The sequence below is a fragment of the Bipolaris victoriae genome, assembly GCF_000527765.1.
Source record: "Bipolaris victoriae FI3 unplaced genomic scaffold scaffold_8, whole genome shotgun sequence".
Taxonomy (NCBI): domain Eukaryota; kingdom Fungi; phylum Ascomycota; class Dothideomycetes; order Pleosporales; family Pleosporaceae; genus Bipolaris; species Bipolaris victoriae.
Genome location: NW_014575384.1, coordinates 110,814 through 129,421, shown reverse-complemented (window position 1 = coordinate 129,421; position 18,608 = coordinate 110,814). Strand labels below are relative to the sequence as shown.

The 18,608-nt window shown below is 52.9% G+C and overlaps 6 protein-coding genes across 6 annotated transcripts; 4 read left to right on the top strand and 2 right to left on the bottom strand.

Annotated features, from left to right (window-relative positions):
• Window positions 1–449: 449 nt before the first annotated feature.
• COCVIDRAFT_12350 (hypothetical protein) lies at window positions 450–3,464 on the top strand (the record flags this gene model as incomplete). Its single annotated transcript, XM_014705410.1, has 1 exon — window positions 450–3,464. The coding sequence occupies one exon, from the start codon at window positions 450–452 to the stop codon at window positions 3,462–3,464; it is 3,015 nt and encodes a 1,004-aa protein (XP_014560896.1).
• A 189-nt stretch (window positions 3,465–3,653) lies between these two features.
• Window positions 3,654–5,208, bottom strand: COCVIDRAFT_12349 (hypothetical protein; the record flags this gene model as incomplete). Its single annotated transcript, XM_014705409.1, has 4 exons — window positions 3,654–4,652; window positions 4,701–4,716; window positions 4,764–4,997; window positions 5,063–5,208. 4 exons carry the CDS (start codon window positions 5,206–5,208, stop codon window positions 3,654–3,656), a joined length of 1,395 nt encoding a protein of 464 aa, XP_014560895.1.
• Window positions 5,209–5,604: 396 nt separating this feature from the next.
• COCVIDRAFT_22920 (hypothetical protein) lies at window positions 5,605–6,649 on the top strand (the record flags this gene model as incomplete). Its single annotated transcript, XM_014705436.1, has 2 exons — window positions 5,605–5,830; window positions 5,889–6,649. 2 exons carry the CDS (start codon window positions 5,605–5,607, stop codon window positions 6,647–6,649), a joined length of 987 nt encoding a protein of 328 aa, XP_014560922.1.
• Window positions 6,650–7,475: 826 nt separating this feature from the next.
• On the bottom strand, window positions 7,476–10,379 carry COCVIDRAFT_87675 (hypothetical protein; the record flags this gene model as incomplete). Its single annotated transcript, XM_014705481.1, has 3 exons — window positions 7,476–9,902; window positions 9,980–10,075; window positions 10,140–10,379. 3 exons carry the CDS (start codon window positions 10,377–10,379, stop codon window positions 7,476–7,478), a joined length of 2,763 nt encoding a protein of 920 aa, XP_014560967.1.
• Window positions 10,380–11,153: 774 nt separating this feature from the next.
• On the top strand, window positions 11,154–11,659 carry COCVIDRAFT_12346 (hypothetical protein; the record flags this gene model as incomplete). Its single annotated transcript, XM_014705408.1, has 2 exons — window positions 11,154–11,330; window positions 11,378–11,659. 2 exons carry the CDS (start codon window positions 11,154–11,156, stop codon window positions 11,657–11,659), a joined length of 459 nt encoding a protein of 152 aa, XP_014560894.1.
• A 1,428-nt stretch (window positions 11,660–13,087) lies between these two features.
• Window positions 13,088–18,051, top strand: COCVIDRAFT_12345 (hypothetical protein; the record flags this gene model as incomplete). The annotated part of the gene is made up of 2 exons (XM_014705407.1): window positions 13,088–16,202; window positions 16,253–18,051. The coding sequence occupies 2 exons, from the start codon at window positions 13,088–13,090 to the stop codon at window positions 18,049–18,051; spliced, it is 4,914 nt and encodes a 1,637-aa protein (XP_014560893.1).
• Between the last annotated feature and the right edge of the window lie 557 nt (window positions 18,052–18,608).

Below are 18,608 nucleotides of genomic sequence, written 5' to 3'. Positions count from 1 at the left end.
CGTCCAGGGAGTAAGTAGCACCTGTGTCCCGGAAGAAGGGCTTGCTGTAGGTGCATGCCAGACAACGATGTTCATGACGCCCTTTCAGTTGCTTCTTAGCTAGCAAAATTCACTTGAAAGTGGTGTAGGTATGGGTAAGGGATGAGGGTGAAGGACAGCATCATTAGCACTCTGAACGCCAAGCGCCCAACACGTGATAGCGCGCTTTGGGTGCATGTTGCGTCATCAGACATCATTGTCGCCTACAGTCATGCACATCCAGTAGATATCCGCACGTAACAGCCACTCCTTGCCACCGTAATGCCAACATATAGCGGCGCATATAGCAGCACTCGCTGATTGAAATGGTGACACCCACCATGAACATCCAAGACTGTCCCATCGACCTACCAAGCATACTATAACTTCACACACCACGGATCGCGCCAACCTGACAGGCGACAGCAGACATGGCAGGCGCTCGCGCGAGATCGCGCCAGACAGCTGAGCCATCGATACCGAGGAGGTCGGCGCGGAGAGGGAACAAGACACGACCCGAGGAAGAGGTGCCAGCTGTGTTCCAGGATATGCTGCGCGAGGAAGAGGCATCCAAGGCTACCAGTGCCCATGAAGATGGCCCACCGCAAAAGAAGAGAAAGACGGCGCCACTGACCACGAGTCCACGTCGCGCTGCTCTCACCACACGGATCTCGCCAGTGCCGCCGCGCGCGCAAGCGCAAGCCACAGCTACAATTCAACCAGTCGCTGAAGAGCCTCAATACACCAGCGGACGGCTGCGACAGACCATCATCGATTCAGACGAGTCGGAAGACAGTGATATGGAGTGGGAAGATGCGCTGGCCGACGGTGACGATAGCGACGACGAAGACGCCCCTGAGGGCCGGGATACTGCACCGCACATTGGGGATATCTCCATTGCCATTGGCGCCAAAAAGACGGACGAGAATGGTGGGAAGAGGAAGGTACGACGGCGAGCCATAACATCCGTCGATAAAAGGCGCCGTCTGGATATTCATAAAATGCACGTCCTCTGTCTGCTTTACCATGTCCACTACAGAAACGCTTGGTGCAACGACAGAAGAGTTCAAAGCACCCTGCGAAAAATTGTTTCCCCAAAAACATTGGCTAGCCTCGTTCCGAATCCCGACCTCACACAATATTCTGCATCCAAGCAATTTATTGACGGGATGAATGATCTCAAAATGATGTGGTCTAAGCGATTCAACATCACCGCCCGGGGCATGCACAAGCCCCGATGGGTCGAGGTTGATGCCGCTATCCGTCCCTTCTCAGACTTTGACGATTTTGATAGCCCTATGGATAAAGATGAATTTCGTACTGCGGCGCACACTTTGCGAGGGTCTCAAGATGTTGGTACGCAGCTGTTTTGCGCCCTTCTCCGTGGGATTGGCATAGAAGCTCGTCTTGTCTGTTCCCTGCAGCCTCTACCTTTCGCTTCTGCCGCTGAGCGTGCAACTCCACAAAAGACAAATGTGCAGAAGAATACCATAGTAGTTGATCCGTATAACAAGCCAGCAGAGCCAAGTCCCACAAAACCCACATCACAGGGACCGCGACATAAGAAATTGTCCAGACTAGAGCGTGTAATGGGCGAACGACATACAGTCCTGAACCATACTGGTGTGGCACCTAAGAAACAAAAGGCATACCACACCCCGTATCCTGTATACTGGGTTGAGGTTTTGAATCCTGCATATCAGAAATGGGTACCAATCGACGTATTCTCTACGTTCACTGTCAACTGCCCCGAGAAGTTGGAACCACCGCTTAGCTTTCCTGACAACATTTTGGCTTATGCAATAGCATTCGAAGACGACTTCTCAGCGAGAGATGTCACGCGGCGGTATGCAAAGGCATTCAATGCCAAGACGCGGAAATATCGTGTCCACAGTACACCTGGAGGGAGCAAGTGGTGGCAACGAACTATGGACTTTTGGAAGCGCAGATATCCGCTTGACAGAGACCAAGTGGAAAATGCTACCTTGCTGCGCAAAGAGGCGTTGGAGGGCCTGCCGAACAATGTTCAGGACTTCAAAGGACATCCCGTCTACGTGCTTGAGCGGCATCTCAAGCACAACGAAGTCATTCACCCTCTGCATCAGGTTGGAAAGGTGAATTGTGGTACTTCCATGAATCCCAAAATTGAGCCCGTATACCGTCGTGTCAATGTACATACGGTCAGAACTGCAGACAAATGGTATCGCATGGGGAGGGATGTGAAAATTGGTGAACAACCCCTTAAGCGCGCGAAACCCAAGAAAGGGCGGAGGAGTTCCATTGATCCAGATATTGAAGGCGATGACGAAGCAGACGAGGTTGGGGCTGGCCTCTTTGCCGAGTTCCAAACCGAACTCTATGTACCACCTCCCGTTGTCCGAGGCCGCGTTCCACGCAATGTCTACGGCAACCTGGATCTGTATGTTCCTTCCATGTGCCCACCAGGGGGTGTGCACATTCGACATAAGCTTGCGTCTAAAGCAGCACGTATCGTTGGCGTCGATTTTGCAGACGCCGTCACTGGATTCTCTTTCAAAGGCCGCCACGGCACTGCAATCGTGCAGGGCGTGGTAGTTGCACAAGAATACGCCGATGCGGTGCAAAGCGTGATTGAGGGGATGGAGTACCAGCAAGAAGAAGCAGAGGCAACAGCGCGCAGAACCGAATCGCTTCGACTGTGGCGACGTTTCTTTCTTGGTCTGCGCATTGCAAAGCGCGTCAACGCTATTGAAATCGACGGCGAGAAAGGCCCAGCTATCGACGTGCAGGATGAGATTAGTAAAGAAGATCGAGAGCTAGCTGCCCAGGAAATGGCAGGTGGATTCTTTCCTGACGACAGCGCGGCTGCCGAACCCTCAGGCAGTGGGTATCAACCACGACACGGAGAGGATGTCGGCGGTGGATTCTTACCAGACAGCAACGACGCTGACTTTGAAGACAGTGGCGGTGGTGGCTTCATGGTAGACGAAGAGAAAAACGTAGCACCCGCCGCCCTCAACCGACACCAAAGCTTCGAAAGTTCCATTCTAGACGCACAACCACTTCTGCCCCCGCGTCCATGTAGTTGTGATGAAGTTTACTCTTCCGACCATGATACCGACAAGAGTGGAGACTGGGAACAATTAGAAGCTGGGCCTTCTACGACTGCCGAAGGTGGTACTGCGAAACCCGCGCAAGTCGACCACCTTGCAGCAAAGGATGCTGTAGTAGTGATTGCCGACGAGCCTCTTCCGAAAGACTCTGTACACCAGGAAAATCAAGAGATTAAAGAAAATACAACGATGTCGGAGTATGCAACCGATGAGTCAAAAAGTACAAAGGATGTTCCAGTAAAGTCGCCCCCAGCGCAAGTTCCTTCGTCGTCACCCTCTGAAACCGGGTCGCTCATGTTGGAAGATCCCGAAGATGAAGATGCAGATCCAGATTGGTTAGTCGACGCCACTTGATATTTCTCTATTTAAATTTAAATAAATTCGATTGAAACAACCCCATTTCCGTACTATATTCTCACCATTCACATACGAAAAAAAATGCATCGTTAAATAATGATATATATTTTTGTTCATCATGATCCCCACTCTCTGCTATTTCAAAAAAAAAATAACTTGAATATTTTGTCTAATTCATAAATGAAATCACTTCCTCTTAAGCATATCCTCCAACCCCCTAATCCCGCCCTCAAACCCGTCAAGATCATACTCCTTGGGATACCTCTCAAGCACATCCTTCAACTCCTCCGCATGCGCCCTCTGCTCCTCCGTCAGACTCTCCCAAACGCCCTCAAACGCATTGCAAATCGAGGGCTTCTTTTCCTTCTCCGCCTCTTCAAATGCGCGTAGGACTTCCTTGCGCATCGCACTCCGTGCCTCCTTTTCTTTATCCTCATCCCATAGCTGGCGGCTCTCGAGCCATTTTCTGAGGCGCGTAATGGGGTTGTCGCGGCGCTTCCAGTCCTCGACTTCGACGCGCTGGCGGTACGCGAAGGAGTCGTCCGAGGTGCTGTGGTGGCCGACGCGGTAGGCCATCATTTCTATCAAGACGGGCTGGCCGCCGTCTTGGAGGGCGAGGCGCCGTGCGTGCGAGGTGGCGCGGCGCACGGCGAAGATGTCGTTGCCGTCGACGCGGAGGGTTGCGATGCCGTAGCCTGCGCCGCGGGAAGCGATGCCGTCGCCCCGGTACTGATCTGAGGTTGGTGTGGAAATGGCGTACCCGTTGTTGCGGCAGATGAAGATGCAGGGGACCTGGCGGGTAGCAGCAATGTTGAGAGCGGCGTGGAAATCGCCTTCACTAGCAGCGCCCTCGCCAAAGTAGCAGACTGCGACTCGGGGCTCGGTGTCCGGGTTTTGGATGTTTTGCATTTTCAGTGCGTAGGCGGCGCCGGCTGCATGTGGGATCTGGGTTGCGAGGGTGGAGCTGATGGTGTGGATATTGAGTTCTTTGCTGCCATAGTGAACGGGCATGTTGCGTCCCAGGCCATTGTCTTTGGAGTTTGCAAAGAGCTGATTCATGAAGGAGGAGAGGGTGAAGCCGCGTTGGAGGTAGACGCCTGATTCGCGGTATTGGCAGAAGATGACGTCCGAGGGGGAGAGGGCGCTGGCGGAGCCGATGGCAATGCCTTCTTCGCCGGCAGAGACCTTGAAATGTCAGTATATAGTTGTATGTATATGGGTGGTAAGAATTACCATGTAGAATGATAATCTACCCTGCCGTTGTGCTTCAAACATGAGTAGGTCCATTATGCTCACTGTGCCGTGTCAGCCGCAGGCCCTAAAGCAAGATATCCATTCCACTGACGCTTAACCATGTTCTTGTACAGTGACAATGCCTCTTCATCCGAAGTCTCGACCCCAACCTCCTTGTTTATTATCTCTCCGTACTGGTCCATGACGCGGTAGGTGGAAATGGCCTTTTCCTTTGACGGATGCATAAACTCCATGGTGTTTGTGAACTCGCTGTTCAAGGCACCGGGGAATAGCACTCTATAATATTTCGTCAGTCTCTTCCATTGCAACATCTCCTACATCTCCTACATCTCCACACTCACCTCTCAGCCGTGGGCGTCGAAGCAACGCCCCGACATGTTGTCTGCCACGGCGAACCCGTCTGCCTGCCAGACGCATTGATAGGACGAGCCTTTGGGCTCAGCAGCCTCTGAAGTTGCAATCTCCGCGAAGTATAGCGGAAAGACATTTTGTGTATGCTACATTATGGGAATATGCGGGGGAAGGTGGTATATCAAGCTGGGGAAGTGCGGGCGGCAAGCGTCGGCGTAAAGTCGACGGTTTGGAATGCGTTACCGCGGCCAAACTCCCACGGCAGCCAACCGCCCATGTCGAACGGTCCAAGCTACGCTTGCGTACAATTGCATTGTGCATTAATTAGCTAGACTAGACTACTCCTTGCGTACCTGTAACCATGTTCGTACTAATGTGTGGATGTGCATCAGACGGGCGCTAGCAAAGAGGGCCACCCACCCCGGCTATGCGCGTGTCATAGCGCATGGGAACGAAAGTCGAGATTGCCAAGGCCGCTGTCTTCTTTTGCTAACAACCATCTACCACCCACAATCCCCCAATTGCCCGAACGATGCAGGCTTCACGGCAGCAGATAGGACGCCAATTGCTCTCCGGGCGGAGGACGCCGGCAGTAGGAGAAGCATACCGCTGCTTTTCCTTCTCAACCAGACAAGCACGACCTCAACACCCATCATCCCCGCCGCCACCACCACCACCACCAAAGTCCCCGCAAGATGCACCGCAAACAACGCACTTTGGCTTTGAAACAATTGCCGAGGCCCTCAAGGAGCAGCGAGGTAAATTCGCCCATTCCCATCCAAATCCCACTCCCAAACTAAAAAAAACCCCGAACAGTCGCCTCTGTCTTCTCCTCGGTCGCCTCCTCCTACGACTCCATGAACGACTTCATGTCCCTCGGCATCCACCGCCTCTGGAAAGACCACTTCGTGCGGAACCTAAACCCAGGCCTCAACCCCCTCACCACTTCTTCCTCGCAGCAAGGAATGAACATCCTCGACATCGCCGGCGGCACCGGCGACATCGCCTTCCGCATGCTCGACCACGCCTCGCACATAAACCACGACGCCCACACGCACGTCACCGTCGCAGACATCAACCCCGCCATGCTTTCCGAAGGCAAAAAGCGCTCCCTGTCAACCCCCTACGCGCGCTCTCCTCGCTTGAAATTTGTAGAAGCCAATGCCGAGGATCTGCACATGGTACCCGATGCCTCTGTCGATTTATACACCGTTGCATTCGGTATCAGGAATTTCACTCACAAAGACGTCGCGCTGAGGGAAGCCTACAGAGTACTCAAACCCGGCGGCGTCTTCGCCTGCCTCGAGTTTAGCAAGGTCCAGAATCCACTGTTTGATGCCGTGTATCAGCGCTGGAGCTTCGGTGCTATTCCCCTCATAGGCCAGCTTGTAGCCGGTGATAGGGATAGCTATCAGTACCTTGTGGAGAGTATTGCGCGTTTCCCGAGTCAGGAAGAATTTAGTGCTATGATTAGGGAGGCGGGGTTTTTGGTACCCGGAAAGGGGTGGGAGGATTTGACAAATGGGATTGCGGCGATACATAAGGGTGTGAAGCCTGTGGGGGAGAAGAAGGTGTAGGATACTTTTGTTCTTTTTTTTTCCTTTAAACTAGTAGATAAGATGGTTGGGATTTGATGGATTATTTTTGTATGATTACGTATCATATTTTATATATAAAAGCAGGATTCTTAATGCCATAGATATCACACTCCAACATACTACAATGACAACATGATGAGTGGAGTAACAACACATTCATTCATTAGCCAGAGGACGATGACAACTTGACCAAGTTATATCAGCTAACCAGCTTATATATATATATATATATATAAATACGCCCCCTCCCTCCCCCAAACCCCAATGTCCCAAGAAAGCAATAACCCGATCCCCTGTCCCCCAAAAAAACGCCCATTCGCCCACCTTTGTTGCATCAAAGCGTGTTGTAATCTACAAAACGACAAACTGTGTGGATTTCAAATCCCATTTCCCCCTAATCCCATATATTTCAGAGAGCTAGATGTCCTTCCCGGGGTAATGCGCGAAAGCCCACCATGATTTGAAAAGAAAAACGCCGGGTCCATCCAGCCCCAGGCCAAGATAGCCATGTAAGTACTCAATCTGAGAAAGAGAAGGAAAGAAAGAAGGAGAAAATAAAATAAAAGAGGTCGGAGAAGTGCAGAAGAAGATTCAAAAGCTATACAAATTTAACCCATCGTATACGAACCCGCTCAAGAAAGGTAATGAAGAAGAGGAGGGAAGAGAAGAAAAGATGAACCCCTCAGGGTTAAAAGCAATTATGACAACGCCCCTCGAAAACAAAAGCAATGTAATAATATAGTCAAGAAGAATCAATCAAGGTACTTTGTTGCAATGTCGCGTCGAGCTTTTCTTTGCTTTTCTTTTATCGGAAATAGGATGCGCGCTTGCCTGCGCTGCCGGTGCTGAGCCTGCCTCTTGCTTCCTCAAGACTACGCCGGGAACCGCCGGCTCCAATCTCGCTCATCTGGAACAGCAATGGTTCGTCGTCATCTACGTTGGCTGCGGCGCGACTGTTGAAGTTGTAGCGACTTTGCCGCTCAGTAGAGCTCGTGCCACCGGTGCTGAGACTTGTCGAAGAGCTGTGTGAGAAGAATCCGGATCGGTCTCGGGGACCAGCCTGGGGGCCGCGCTTGGCAGCAATGTTTGACGTAGAGGCAGGCCGAGGCAAGTCTTCGCGAGAGTCAGTATCAGTATGCTGGTTGTTGCGGTTCGCCAGCATCTCGGTTTGTGCAAACAGCCCGCTGGAGGTGAGACCGGCGCTTGTGAGGCGATGCAGATCATTGGCCCGGTCAACCTCTTCTGACGGCAGACTGGCTGAGCGCACACCAAACACATCCGGTTCATCATCAGGCAAAGTACGGCCCTGTTGAGCTACTGAACTTGACCTGCGGGTGTAATGCCAGGGGCGTGGCGAGGTGGGGATGGCAATACCGTTGCCATTTTGGTCCTCGTTCTCGCTTTGCTCTTCCACATGAACTGGATCGTGGTCGTGTGACCCCCTGTTAGGTCGACTCCGGCTTCGTGCAGGCTGATCGTATTCAATAATGCTATTGGCGCTCAGGCGAGATGGGATGGCTGGCGTATGAGGAGTATGAGGCGAAATCGGTTTGCCAGGTGATGATGCTGTCGAGACCGAAGTGCCGGCAATCATTGCAGGCACGCTAGACAGATGGCGGCTTGAAGAGGATGATGAGCGATGAAGCATGGTTGAGGAAGAAACTGACTCGGCCAGGCCTGTGTGAGACTCTCTCATGCGCTGATACTTGGATAACTGAGCAGTCGTCTTGTGCATAGTGGCTGCCTTGGCGGCATGGTCGCTGCGAGTAAAGCTCTTGAGGTCCTTTTTTGATTCCAAAAGTTTGAGAAAGTCGGAAATGTTCTCGTCGTCTGTCCTGACCTCTCCTGAGCTGCCACCGGCGCCCTCGTTCAGGGTATCGGAACCACGTTGTACTGATGATGACGGACTGGCCTTTCCACTGCTGAGGTTGTCGTCTTCGAGCTTGCTACCACCACCAGAGGAAAACTTGCTCCTCCTGTGACCAAAGCTGCTACTATAGCGACTGATGGGTGCAGGTTTTGGTGAGCTAGATGCGGATGAGGTTATGGCGGCCTCGTTGGGCAACGAAGGCGCTCGGAGAGCAGCCTGTGGAAGGGCATTTAGCGAGGTGCGGTTGCGTGGTTGATGGAGTGGACTAGGGGTGATGTTTCGGCCTAATGAGCTGCCTGGCCGTCCCAAGGAGCTGGTGGGCGAACCAGGAATTCCACCTCCGGGTGCTGGCGACGACGAGAGCGAGCCTGCTTTGAATGGCTGGAAAGAGACGGATGTTCGTCGCTGATGTAGTGGTGTATCCACCGAGCGTAGGGAGGACTTGGAGCCTTGGGCAGTGCGGTGGTTTGGTGGCAGTTTCTGGGGTGGTGACTCTGTTGGTGACGACGACGGCATATCTCGAACTGCACGGAGGGCTGAGATTGGGCTGGTGCCAGTGGGTGGGCCAACTTGGTGAAATGTCGAAAGGCTGCCGTATGCTTGACCAATGTCGGGCGTCTCTTGGGCATTCATTTTATCCACGGGGAGCGAGCCAGGCATCTGACGGGCCTTTTGCTCAAAGTAAGTGTCATCCAAGCCCATGAACTGTGAGCTCAAAAGGGATTCCGAGTTTTCTACTGTAAACTCGCAGTTGGCGCGATATTCCACCGTTACAAACAAAGGGCCGACGGGCGAATTTGTAGGCTCAATGTTTTGGACTTCTGTAATTTCATCTGGGTTTTGGTTTGGGTAGAGAGGCAGTCGCAGGGTATCGACATGCGGGCTCCGGAAGTCTCCATTGGATATGCGGTAGTTGAGCTTCAAAGAGGGAGCAGTGGCGGGCTGTTTGGCGAGAAGCTTGTTGTATCTGAATGCTGGCATGAAGCGAAGGGAGGCAAAGAGCGATCGGAAAGTGACAACGGCTTTTTTGTAGACGTTGGGGAGCGGGTCATTGAGTTCTGACGGCTGTACCGAACTCTTATCTCCGACGTGCACTCTCCAGCGCTCGAGCACCACCTGCGTAGGCTTGGCAGCACGACTTGAATATCCAGCAGCGGCGTCAGCAGAGTTGAGCGCAGTGGCAACATCCCATTTCTTCCCATCGTCGTCCTGAATGGCGAGGGACTGTGTGTGTCCGAGAGATTGTATGTCTAGGTAGATGTCGATGCAGAGAGACGGGTGTTGGCCGGCCATGGCGTCCATGACTTTCCAGTCGGTCAACTGGCGCTGGAGGGCGTCGCTGTCGGGGAGAACAACATTGAACTGGGAGGGTGTTAGTGCATGGAGCGAGTGGTGGGGAGAGAGAGAGAGAGAGAGAGAGAGAGAGTGGCGTAGCATACCCATTTGTTCTGCTTCAGATTGCCATCCTTGTTGTACCCTGGGGGTAGGACTACTCGCGAGGATATGACGGCAAGAGCTGCCTTTGTGAAGAAGTTCTGAGTAAGAAAAGAGAGTCAGCATAGGTACAAAGGTGGGAGGCGTAGGGGCAAGGCTAGGTACCTGGATTACTTGGTTGACCTTGTGGTAGTGCTTCTGGTCAGAGTGGGCAGCGTGGTCTCCTCCTCGCGACATCATTTCGCCCTCGGACTCGTCGGCGGCTCGGTCAGAGTAGGGAGGGGTTGTTGAGTAGTTGGGCATGTCCATGGAGGTATGCCGCTGGTTGTTTGTTCGCGTGGGGTTGGTCTGGAGGTTGTTGGCGGGTGAGGCTGTCCTGGGCGAGGGGCGCGAGTAGGGATTCATGGCGGCAGCCTCGTGCAGGTACCGGAGAGCAGAGAGAGGACTTGAGGCGACGAGGCTGACGGTCGGGGTGCAGGTAGGTTAGGTAGGACGGTTATCGTTGGGGCGGAAACAGGCGAGCATGGATGCGCGTAGCCATCACGAGTTCAGGCAGTGTCAGGTTGGCGCCGGGACAGTCAGAAGTGTCTCTCAGGAGACTGGAGCACGCGGGGTACTTGTGGGCGCAGGCAGGAAAGCAGGCAGACAGGCAGACGAGCGGGTGGCTCAGGCAGCAGCCATGATGTAGAGCGACAAGAGTGGGCGAGCGAGGGTTGTTGGGGTGTGTGTGTGTGTGTGCTGGCTCGGGCGAACTTGGAGCTGAGCACCTGGTTGGGACAGGCGAAGGGCGGCGATGCGATGCGCTGCGATGCACCACCACGACACGGCCAAGGTGCGGGTGCGAGAGCGAGAGAGCAGCAGCAGCAGCAGCAGCAGCAGGCAGGTGACGGCGATGATGCTTAGTAGGCGGGGAGGGGGGAGGGTTTTTTGGTCAGTGGTCAGGGCAGCTTGGGGAGTCACGCGGCGAGGGTGGAATGAGGAGCGAAGGCGAGAAAGAGAGTAAGTAGAGCTAAGCTAAGCTCGAGAGCAGCGATAAAGCTATCGGAAGCTGCAGGAAGGGAAGTGTGCAGGCAACGAATGCAACGGATGAGTCGAATCGAAAGAGTCAAAGGGCTGCTGTCAAATGCAAATGAGGAGCTGAGGATGAACAAGCTTGGCCCCGGTCTGGGGTAATTCGGCATGGTCCTTCTGCTGGCTCTGGCTCTGTTGCTGCTGTTTGTGCTGTCTCTCTGCTCTGTTCTGGGTGTGGGTGAGGTGCTCGAGGGCGCTAGTGACGCTCACGTACAGCTTGCTGCATGGGTCCGAATCGGGATGCAGCTGATCGCGCGTCATCTTACCGGCCTGCGACGAGTGCGAGTGCGCACATGTACATAGATACATACGTATGTACTGCGCCCATCTAGTTAGCCCTCGCTATCTATCTTCCTCCATGTTCACCTCCTTATCAAACCCTCCATCATCATCATCATCACATGGTCTCGTATCTCGCCCATGCCCGGTGGTCCCCCGCCAACGGCACACCACCTCAGCACGCCATCTTCCACCATCTACACATCGTCTCTAGTCATGCAGCTGCGTGTGCCGCCTCACGATCTGACCGGTCGCACAAGATGGCCGGCTTGTCTGGGCCTAATCTGTATACACCCGTCGTCGGTCAGTTGCGGCGAGGCACCAGCGACAAGTGACGAGTCGCTCGCTGCCAGCAGTCGAGTGCATATGCGCGGCGAGCCATCGCATCCATCCATCCATGTCTCCATCCCTCTGTCCTTCCATCTCGTCATCCACTCACACTGCCGGTTGCTTTTGCTATCGATACGCGGCTTGGCGCCTCACTCAACAACCACCACCTCGTCCATCCTTCCCCTCCCCCTGCCCATGCATCCCACACCCAAGGAACCCACGGCGTTGAGCACCCACATGTTTCGCCATCCACACGGCCAGCCTCGCGTTGCCTCATCCATTGCTTCTGTGTCGTGAACCCCTGGCTGGTCGGCACCACCCAAAGTCTGTCCTAGCTTACCACAGTACCTCACAGCACCCTGGCCAAGTTCACCCTGCCAACTGCTTCTAGCTCCCTTCCGCACACTGCCCCGAACCCTACTACAACCAAGCCGCCGCACGTAGCTGCTTCACCGCCTGCCACTGTGGAGCAAAGCGTGCGCTGTATATATTCTTCGTGTCGTCACCCTCCCATGCCTGCCTGTCTTTCTGCTGCTGCTGCTGCTACTGTTGCTGCTGTCCCCTCAAGCTCACCCTCCCCCTCCCCTGTCGCCATGTCTGTTACCCGAGGTCGGAGGGTCTGGTGACGCCAAAGCCATTGCCGCATACACCGTAATCGCTCTTTGCGGTCGACGCTCCATGCAACGTCGACCTCCGAGAGCAGCTTGTGGAGGAGAGGCCATCTCCTATTGGTCAGTCATTGGTGACCTGCCGTAGAGACATGCCCGCAGCCCGCCCGCCATGCGCTTCACAACCACAGTGTCTTTGCGACTTGCTTCTATAACTCATCTTCTTCGTCTCCATCCTCCAACTAACTAGCCCAACCATTCGCAAAGTAGAGAGTGCTCCCCTCTGACTCATTCATCTTCGACGTTCGCGCCATTTCGACTCATCATCCCCCTCGCTATCGCCTCGGTAGTTTCGTCATCGATACCATCGCTCTAACACCATCCTATCTTCCCACACCCAATTCCCACCCCGCCACCCGCGCCCTGCCCTTTGCCCCCCAACGTATTCGCGTCCGCCTAGCAATACTATCGCACCGTTGAACATATTCGGTGCTCCTCCGCTACCCGTCTACTACAGATACTAAACAGAAATCACCAATCCCCTCGCAACGAATTGCCACCTTACCCCTTCCCTCCGTGCGCCCACCAACCACCACCACCACCACCGCCCCTTCCCTACACCCCACGCACTCCACGCCTCCGAACCTTCCACGAAAATTAGACTTGGTCGCATACATTGAACCAAGTAGTTGCCTTGGGCATCCCCCTCTCCCCGAGTCGTCCACAGCTTTACAGCGAGTACCTTTAAATACGCTTTGACCCAACGAGGTTGAGGCCAGGTGCTACTCGTAAAAGCTTCGGATTACTCCTTTCTCCAACCAGCACATGAGCGGCTATCTCTGGAAATACTTTCTCGAAGATGATGTCGACAGCTTTCGGCATGTCCTCGCAACTCCCACGCATACCAACCGGCCGGCAGCACAGAAAAGCTTGAGTGCCTGGCAGTCGGGCGCATCTCCCGCACCTATAAATGGCAGTCCGGGTAGCTACAATGCTTCTCCCATGTCAGCTGCAAAGGCTCGGAGAACGGGCATGGGCGTAGCCGCCAGCTTGAGTCGCTTTGACATCAACAGTCGCGATGCCGCAGGAATGACTATACTGCATCATGCCGCCTCATCCATGGTCGACACTGCCGTCGATTTTGCACAAGCACTGCTAGAGCACCCATGGACAGACTTGTATATTCAAGACGCTGAAAACGGCTGGACCGCCCTCCATAGAGCCTTTTACTTTGGCAACATTGCCATTGCACGCCTCATCTTGAACAGAGATGCGCAAGATATTCTAGGCCAGGGCTCGAGCGGATTCAACCAGCATGCTCGCGGACTTGTCAAGATCAAGGACAAGGAGGGATATGGTCCCCTAGACTTGTTCTCCATGACCATCAAAGACCGGACTTTACGTCCGGAAGAGTGTCCTATCCTCGATTCAGATTCTGATGATGAATTGGCTCACGGAGACAGCGGTGACGTGGATGACGAAATGCGCAAGAAGCTGATTGCTCCGCCCGTATCGCTTGATGGCGATGAAGTGTACACGTTTGGCAGCAACAAAAATGTAACCCTTGGTTTCGGAGACGAAGATGACCGGCAATTCCCAGAACGCATCACTTTGCGTAGACCAGACCACCTTCTGCAACGCTTCTACAAGGAGCACCTTGACCGGCAAAACCAACATTTTGCAGCCTTAGGGATTCCAACTCAGGATTCAAGCTCCCAACCGCGCAGCACAATAGATCTGCCGATACACATTCGAAACACCCCAATAGTCATCCAAGATGTCCGAATGTCCAAGTTGCACACCGCGGTACTAACAGCAGATCCCGTTTCTAATTTGTACATGTGTGGCCATGGCCCAGGTGGTCGCTTGGGCACGGGCAACGAAACCACGAGGTATCAATTTACCTGTATCGAAACTGGTGGGTTGGGGCAGAAGCATGTTGCCGCCATTGCTCTCGGGCAAAACCATACTTTAGCAATTACAGAAGAAGGCGAGGTCTTCTCATGGGGTAACAATGCTTACGGACAACTTGGTTATGCATTGCCCAAGCCAGCCGTGAAAGATGATGACCCAATCTCCACCGTACCACGACAGATATTTGGACCGCTCAAGCGCGAAATCGTCACAGGCATCGCCGCATCGCGCATACATTCAGTTGTACACACAGCCACCTCCCTGTATACATTTGGCAAAAATGAAGGCCAGCTAGGAATTGTCGACTCAGACGCTCGATCTTTAGGAATGCAAGTCATCCCTCGGAAGATTGCCGCCGCCCTCTTCTCCAGTCCCATTCATTCAGTATCGGCCATTGACGGTGCAACAATCTGTCTCTTGGAGAATCGCGAAGTTTGGGTTTTTGCAAACTATGGCTACGCAAAAGTCAGTTTCCCTTTGGACGGATTCACGAGCAACTTCCTCAAAGAAAGTTGGTTAACCACAAAGTATGACACTGCACCCAACAAAATCAGCAAGATCACCTCAGGAGGAGACACCATATGTGCACTCTCCACTTCAGGCGAAGTCTTTACTGTCGCTGTCAGCCGACGCTCAGAATCCTCGCAAGACTCCAGTACCTCTACAACAAATCCTAAACAGATCAGGGGAGCCCTCTCTGCGCCGTTCCGTATCTGGTCGTCTAAGAAGAGTCACATGGCAGCAAGGGATGTGGATGTTGACCAGGACGGATCCATCATATTGACAACCGAAGTTGGCAGTGTCTGGAGACGCACAAAGAGAGCGACCATCAAAAACGCAGCAGTCACGGCTGCTGTCGAAAGCAAACCAAAAGACTACAAGTTTCAGCGGGTTTCAGGTCTCACTCGAGTTATTGCTGTCCGGGCTTCTGCTTTTGGCGCATACGCCGCGATACGCAAGGATTGTGATGTTACCCGGACACAGATAGGTGTCGATGAAGCCAGCTTGTGGGAGAATTTCTCTCCATTACTGGCTTTCCACGAGTTGACAAACTACGAAGAGACGTCGGATGATGAGGAGCCTACACCCAGATTTTGGACTAGGGGCGCAGATGCACAAGGCCTTCGCAAGCGAGTTCTCAGGTCTAAAGATTTGGAAACTGAGACAACAGAGGTTGTACAACGTTCGCTGGCATCATCCGACCGCTCCTATAACATGGAGATTGGATCTACTCTGTCTGACGTCCGCATCCCTGTGCATGAGTTTATACTGGCTGGACGCAGTCGCGTCTTGCGCGACGCTCTACTCGACTTTCGTGTCAAAGGCTCTGAATACACCATTCCGGACTCGTTGACCATAAAAGAGGAGAATAAAAAGCTCGTCTTGATATTCCAAGGCATCGACTTCTTGACCGTTTTCAACTTGGTCCTGTATGCCTACACTGACTCAGTTGTCGATTTCTGGAACGTCACTCGGCACTATCCTACCATGGCACACAGATATCGCGCTGTGCGGACTGAATTGATGAAGATTGCTCTACGTCTGGAAATGCGGCAGCTCGAACCTGCTGTCCGACAGATGATATATCCGCGAAAGTCTTTGCACGTGGATATGGAGTTGGCTATCAAAGACCAATCCTTCTTCCAAAGTGGCGATGTCATTGTCGATCTTGCAGACGGTGAAATGTTACTGCATTCGGATGTCATTTGCCAGCGCTGTCCCTTTTTCGAGGGCCTGTTCAGAGGACGTGCTGGTGGTCAATGGCTTGCAGGACGACAAAATGACGAGTCTTCTCTGATCCACATCGATTTGACTCACGTCGAGACGCGTCTCTTTGAGCTTGTGGTGCACCACTTGTACACAGACGCTGGCGAAGAGATTTTCGCGGATGTTACAAGCGAAGACCTCAACGATTTGCTGGCCCTCGATGAACTACTCGACCATGTCATGGACGTCATGTCTGTTGCCAATGAGCTGATGTTAGACCGTCTCTCGCAGATCTGCCAGAGATTGATTGGTCGTTATGGTATGTTGATACAGTATTATTCTTGCGCATCATCGCTAACCTAGTTACAGTCAACGCTCGTAATGTTTGTTCCCTTCTCACAGCAGTCGCACCCAGCTCGGTGGCAGAGTTCAAAGATGCCGCTCTCGAATATGTGTGCCTCAGTCTAGAAGCAGTGATGCAAAATGGTTCTCTGGACGAACTGGACGAGGACTTGCTGCTAGAGCTCAACCAGGTCGCTCACGAGAACCAGCTTGCCTATCTACCATTTGCACGAAGTGGACGGGCTGAGACTCTGTTGTTTGATCGGTACCCGGAGCTTGCCGAAAGGATTGAGCGAGGGAAACGCGCCAAGATTGATGCAATAGTGCTGTCGAACAAATATGCGGAGAGCGAGAATATGTCGAGCTCTTTCAGAGCACAGAGTCTAGAAGAGGTAGCGGCCTCACCTCTCCGCCAGCGTAACAAAAGGCGGGTGTCGAAGGAAGTCAAGAGTCCTGGGCTGGCTCCCACACTTCAAGGCAAGTCTTCTGCTCAAGATTTGATGTTTGAAATGTCGGATGGAGAGGAAGAAACCGACATCCCCAAGAAAATTAAGTCTCCGCGCTTCACCGATGAGGGCGAGGTCCAGAGAGGAGTTGAAACACCCATCGGTTCCCTCGAGTCGCCCTGGGGATCTGTTCAGAAACCAAGCCGGCCATCACTGCAAAGTTTTGTAAGAGACAGTGATATACCTCTCAAATCTGTTAGTCCTCTACCACCACCTGCCATCAAGGATACAAGGCCGCCCGACCAACCTTGGGGCACTGCACCGCTTGCAGGCCCCAAGCTTGACCTCAAAGACATAATGGCCCAGGATTCTTCAGCTACTCCTTCGAATCTATCGCTCGGATTTTCTCGAGGAGAGAACGAACGTATTGCAAAGGCAGCACATACAAAACTCTCTCAAAAAGAACGCAAGCGCCTTCAACAGGCTCAGCAACTCGGCACACCGATTGAAAAAACACAGCCTGCACCTCCAGCTGTATCGCCATGGCAGGCTGCTGCGCATCGGAAACCAAGCGTTACTCCAACTATGTCTCCGGTAGCACAACCACAACCTAAGCCTTCGCCACAGCCTTCACGTGCCTCCAGCACACCTCAGCTGACCATGCGCCAAACTGTTGCGAACAAGGGAGGGAACTCCAAGCAAAAGGAAAAGCGCAACGCATCGCAAAGCCAAGAGAAGCTCGGCAGTGCATCTCCTTCAAAGACCCGCCCCGCAGCTTCTGAGCGAGGAATGTCGGTTTCAACAGACCCTATTCCTACACCTCGATCTGTGCGTCATATCCCACTGCCCCAACATTCTCCGACCTCGCCCAGTCAGCATCTCAGCATGATGGAGATTCTTTCACTGCAAGAGGCTGAAAAGACCTCAATACGCGATGCAGCGGCAAAGCGTAGTCTTCAAGAGATTCAACAGGAGCAAGAGTTCCAACAGTGGTGGGATCAAGAAAGCAGGCGCGTTATCGAAGAAGAGGAGCAGACGAAGCGCCTCATCGAGCGATATTCCAAAGCTGCCGGTCAGGGCCGAGGCAAAGGAAGGAATCCAAAGGGAGCAAAGGCAAAAGGACAGGAAAAGAAAGACGGTGGAGAAGACGCCACACGCGGCAAGGGAAAGAAGGAATCAAAACCTGGTCATCCCCCTCCTGCCTCTACCAGCGAGAACCCGCAACCCAAGCCACCTGCAAAACAAGACGGTGCCAGCCGAGGCGGCCGAGGAAGAATCGGTCGTGGCGGCCGCGGTGGTTCCAGAGGCGGACGCGCTCAGGGAATACCACGAGATGGTGCCGCGCAGCAAGGACCCGTTGCGGCGGCATCGCAGTCTTGATTTTGGGAACCGTATACTATAAACATGTAGAACTGAATATATCAAAACGAATATATATATATATTGGATCTTGTACTACTAGTTGTAACAAGGGACATGGATAAATCTCTACATCCACTTTTGGATCCTGGTGTTCTGGTCTTTCAAGTCTTCAAGTTCCATTGCAACAATCGGCACATTACGCCATTCACATTTCACATTTCACATTCCGAAGTCTATCAATACTCGATAAAAACAGTCTGATTGTGAAAAGCAAGTAGAATTTCCTATTATACACATGTACACCGCATCCCATGAAGCCGAAGTCGCTTTTCTTTTTATCTTCTTTCATCCACCTCCTCCCCCTCGTCCTCGTACTAGCAAAAATGAAAATATCACAAACAATGCACACATCCCCCCTTTCTCTCCCATACACGCATGAGTGTTCAATCTTGTCTCATCAAAATAAAAAAGGGATTCTCCCCCCGCTATCGAACCCCGAAACCAAAAAAAAACTTGGGCAAAAATAAAATAAAATGGAGGTTAGAAGAGAAAAAGAGGATTGGATACACCACGAT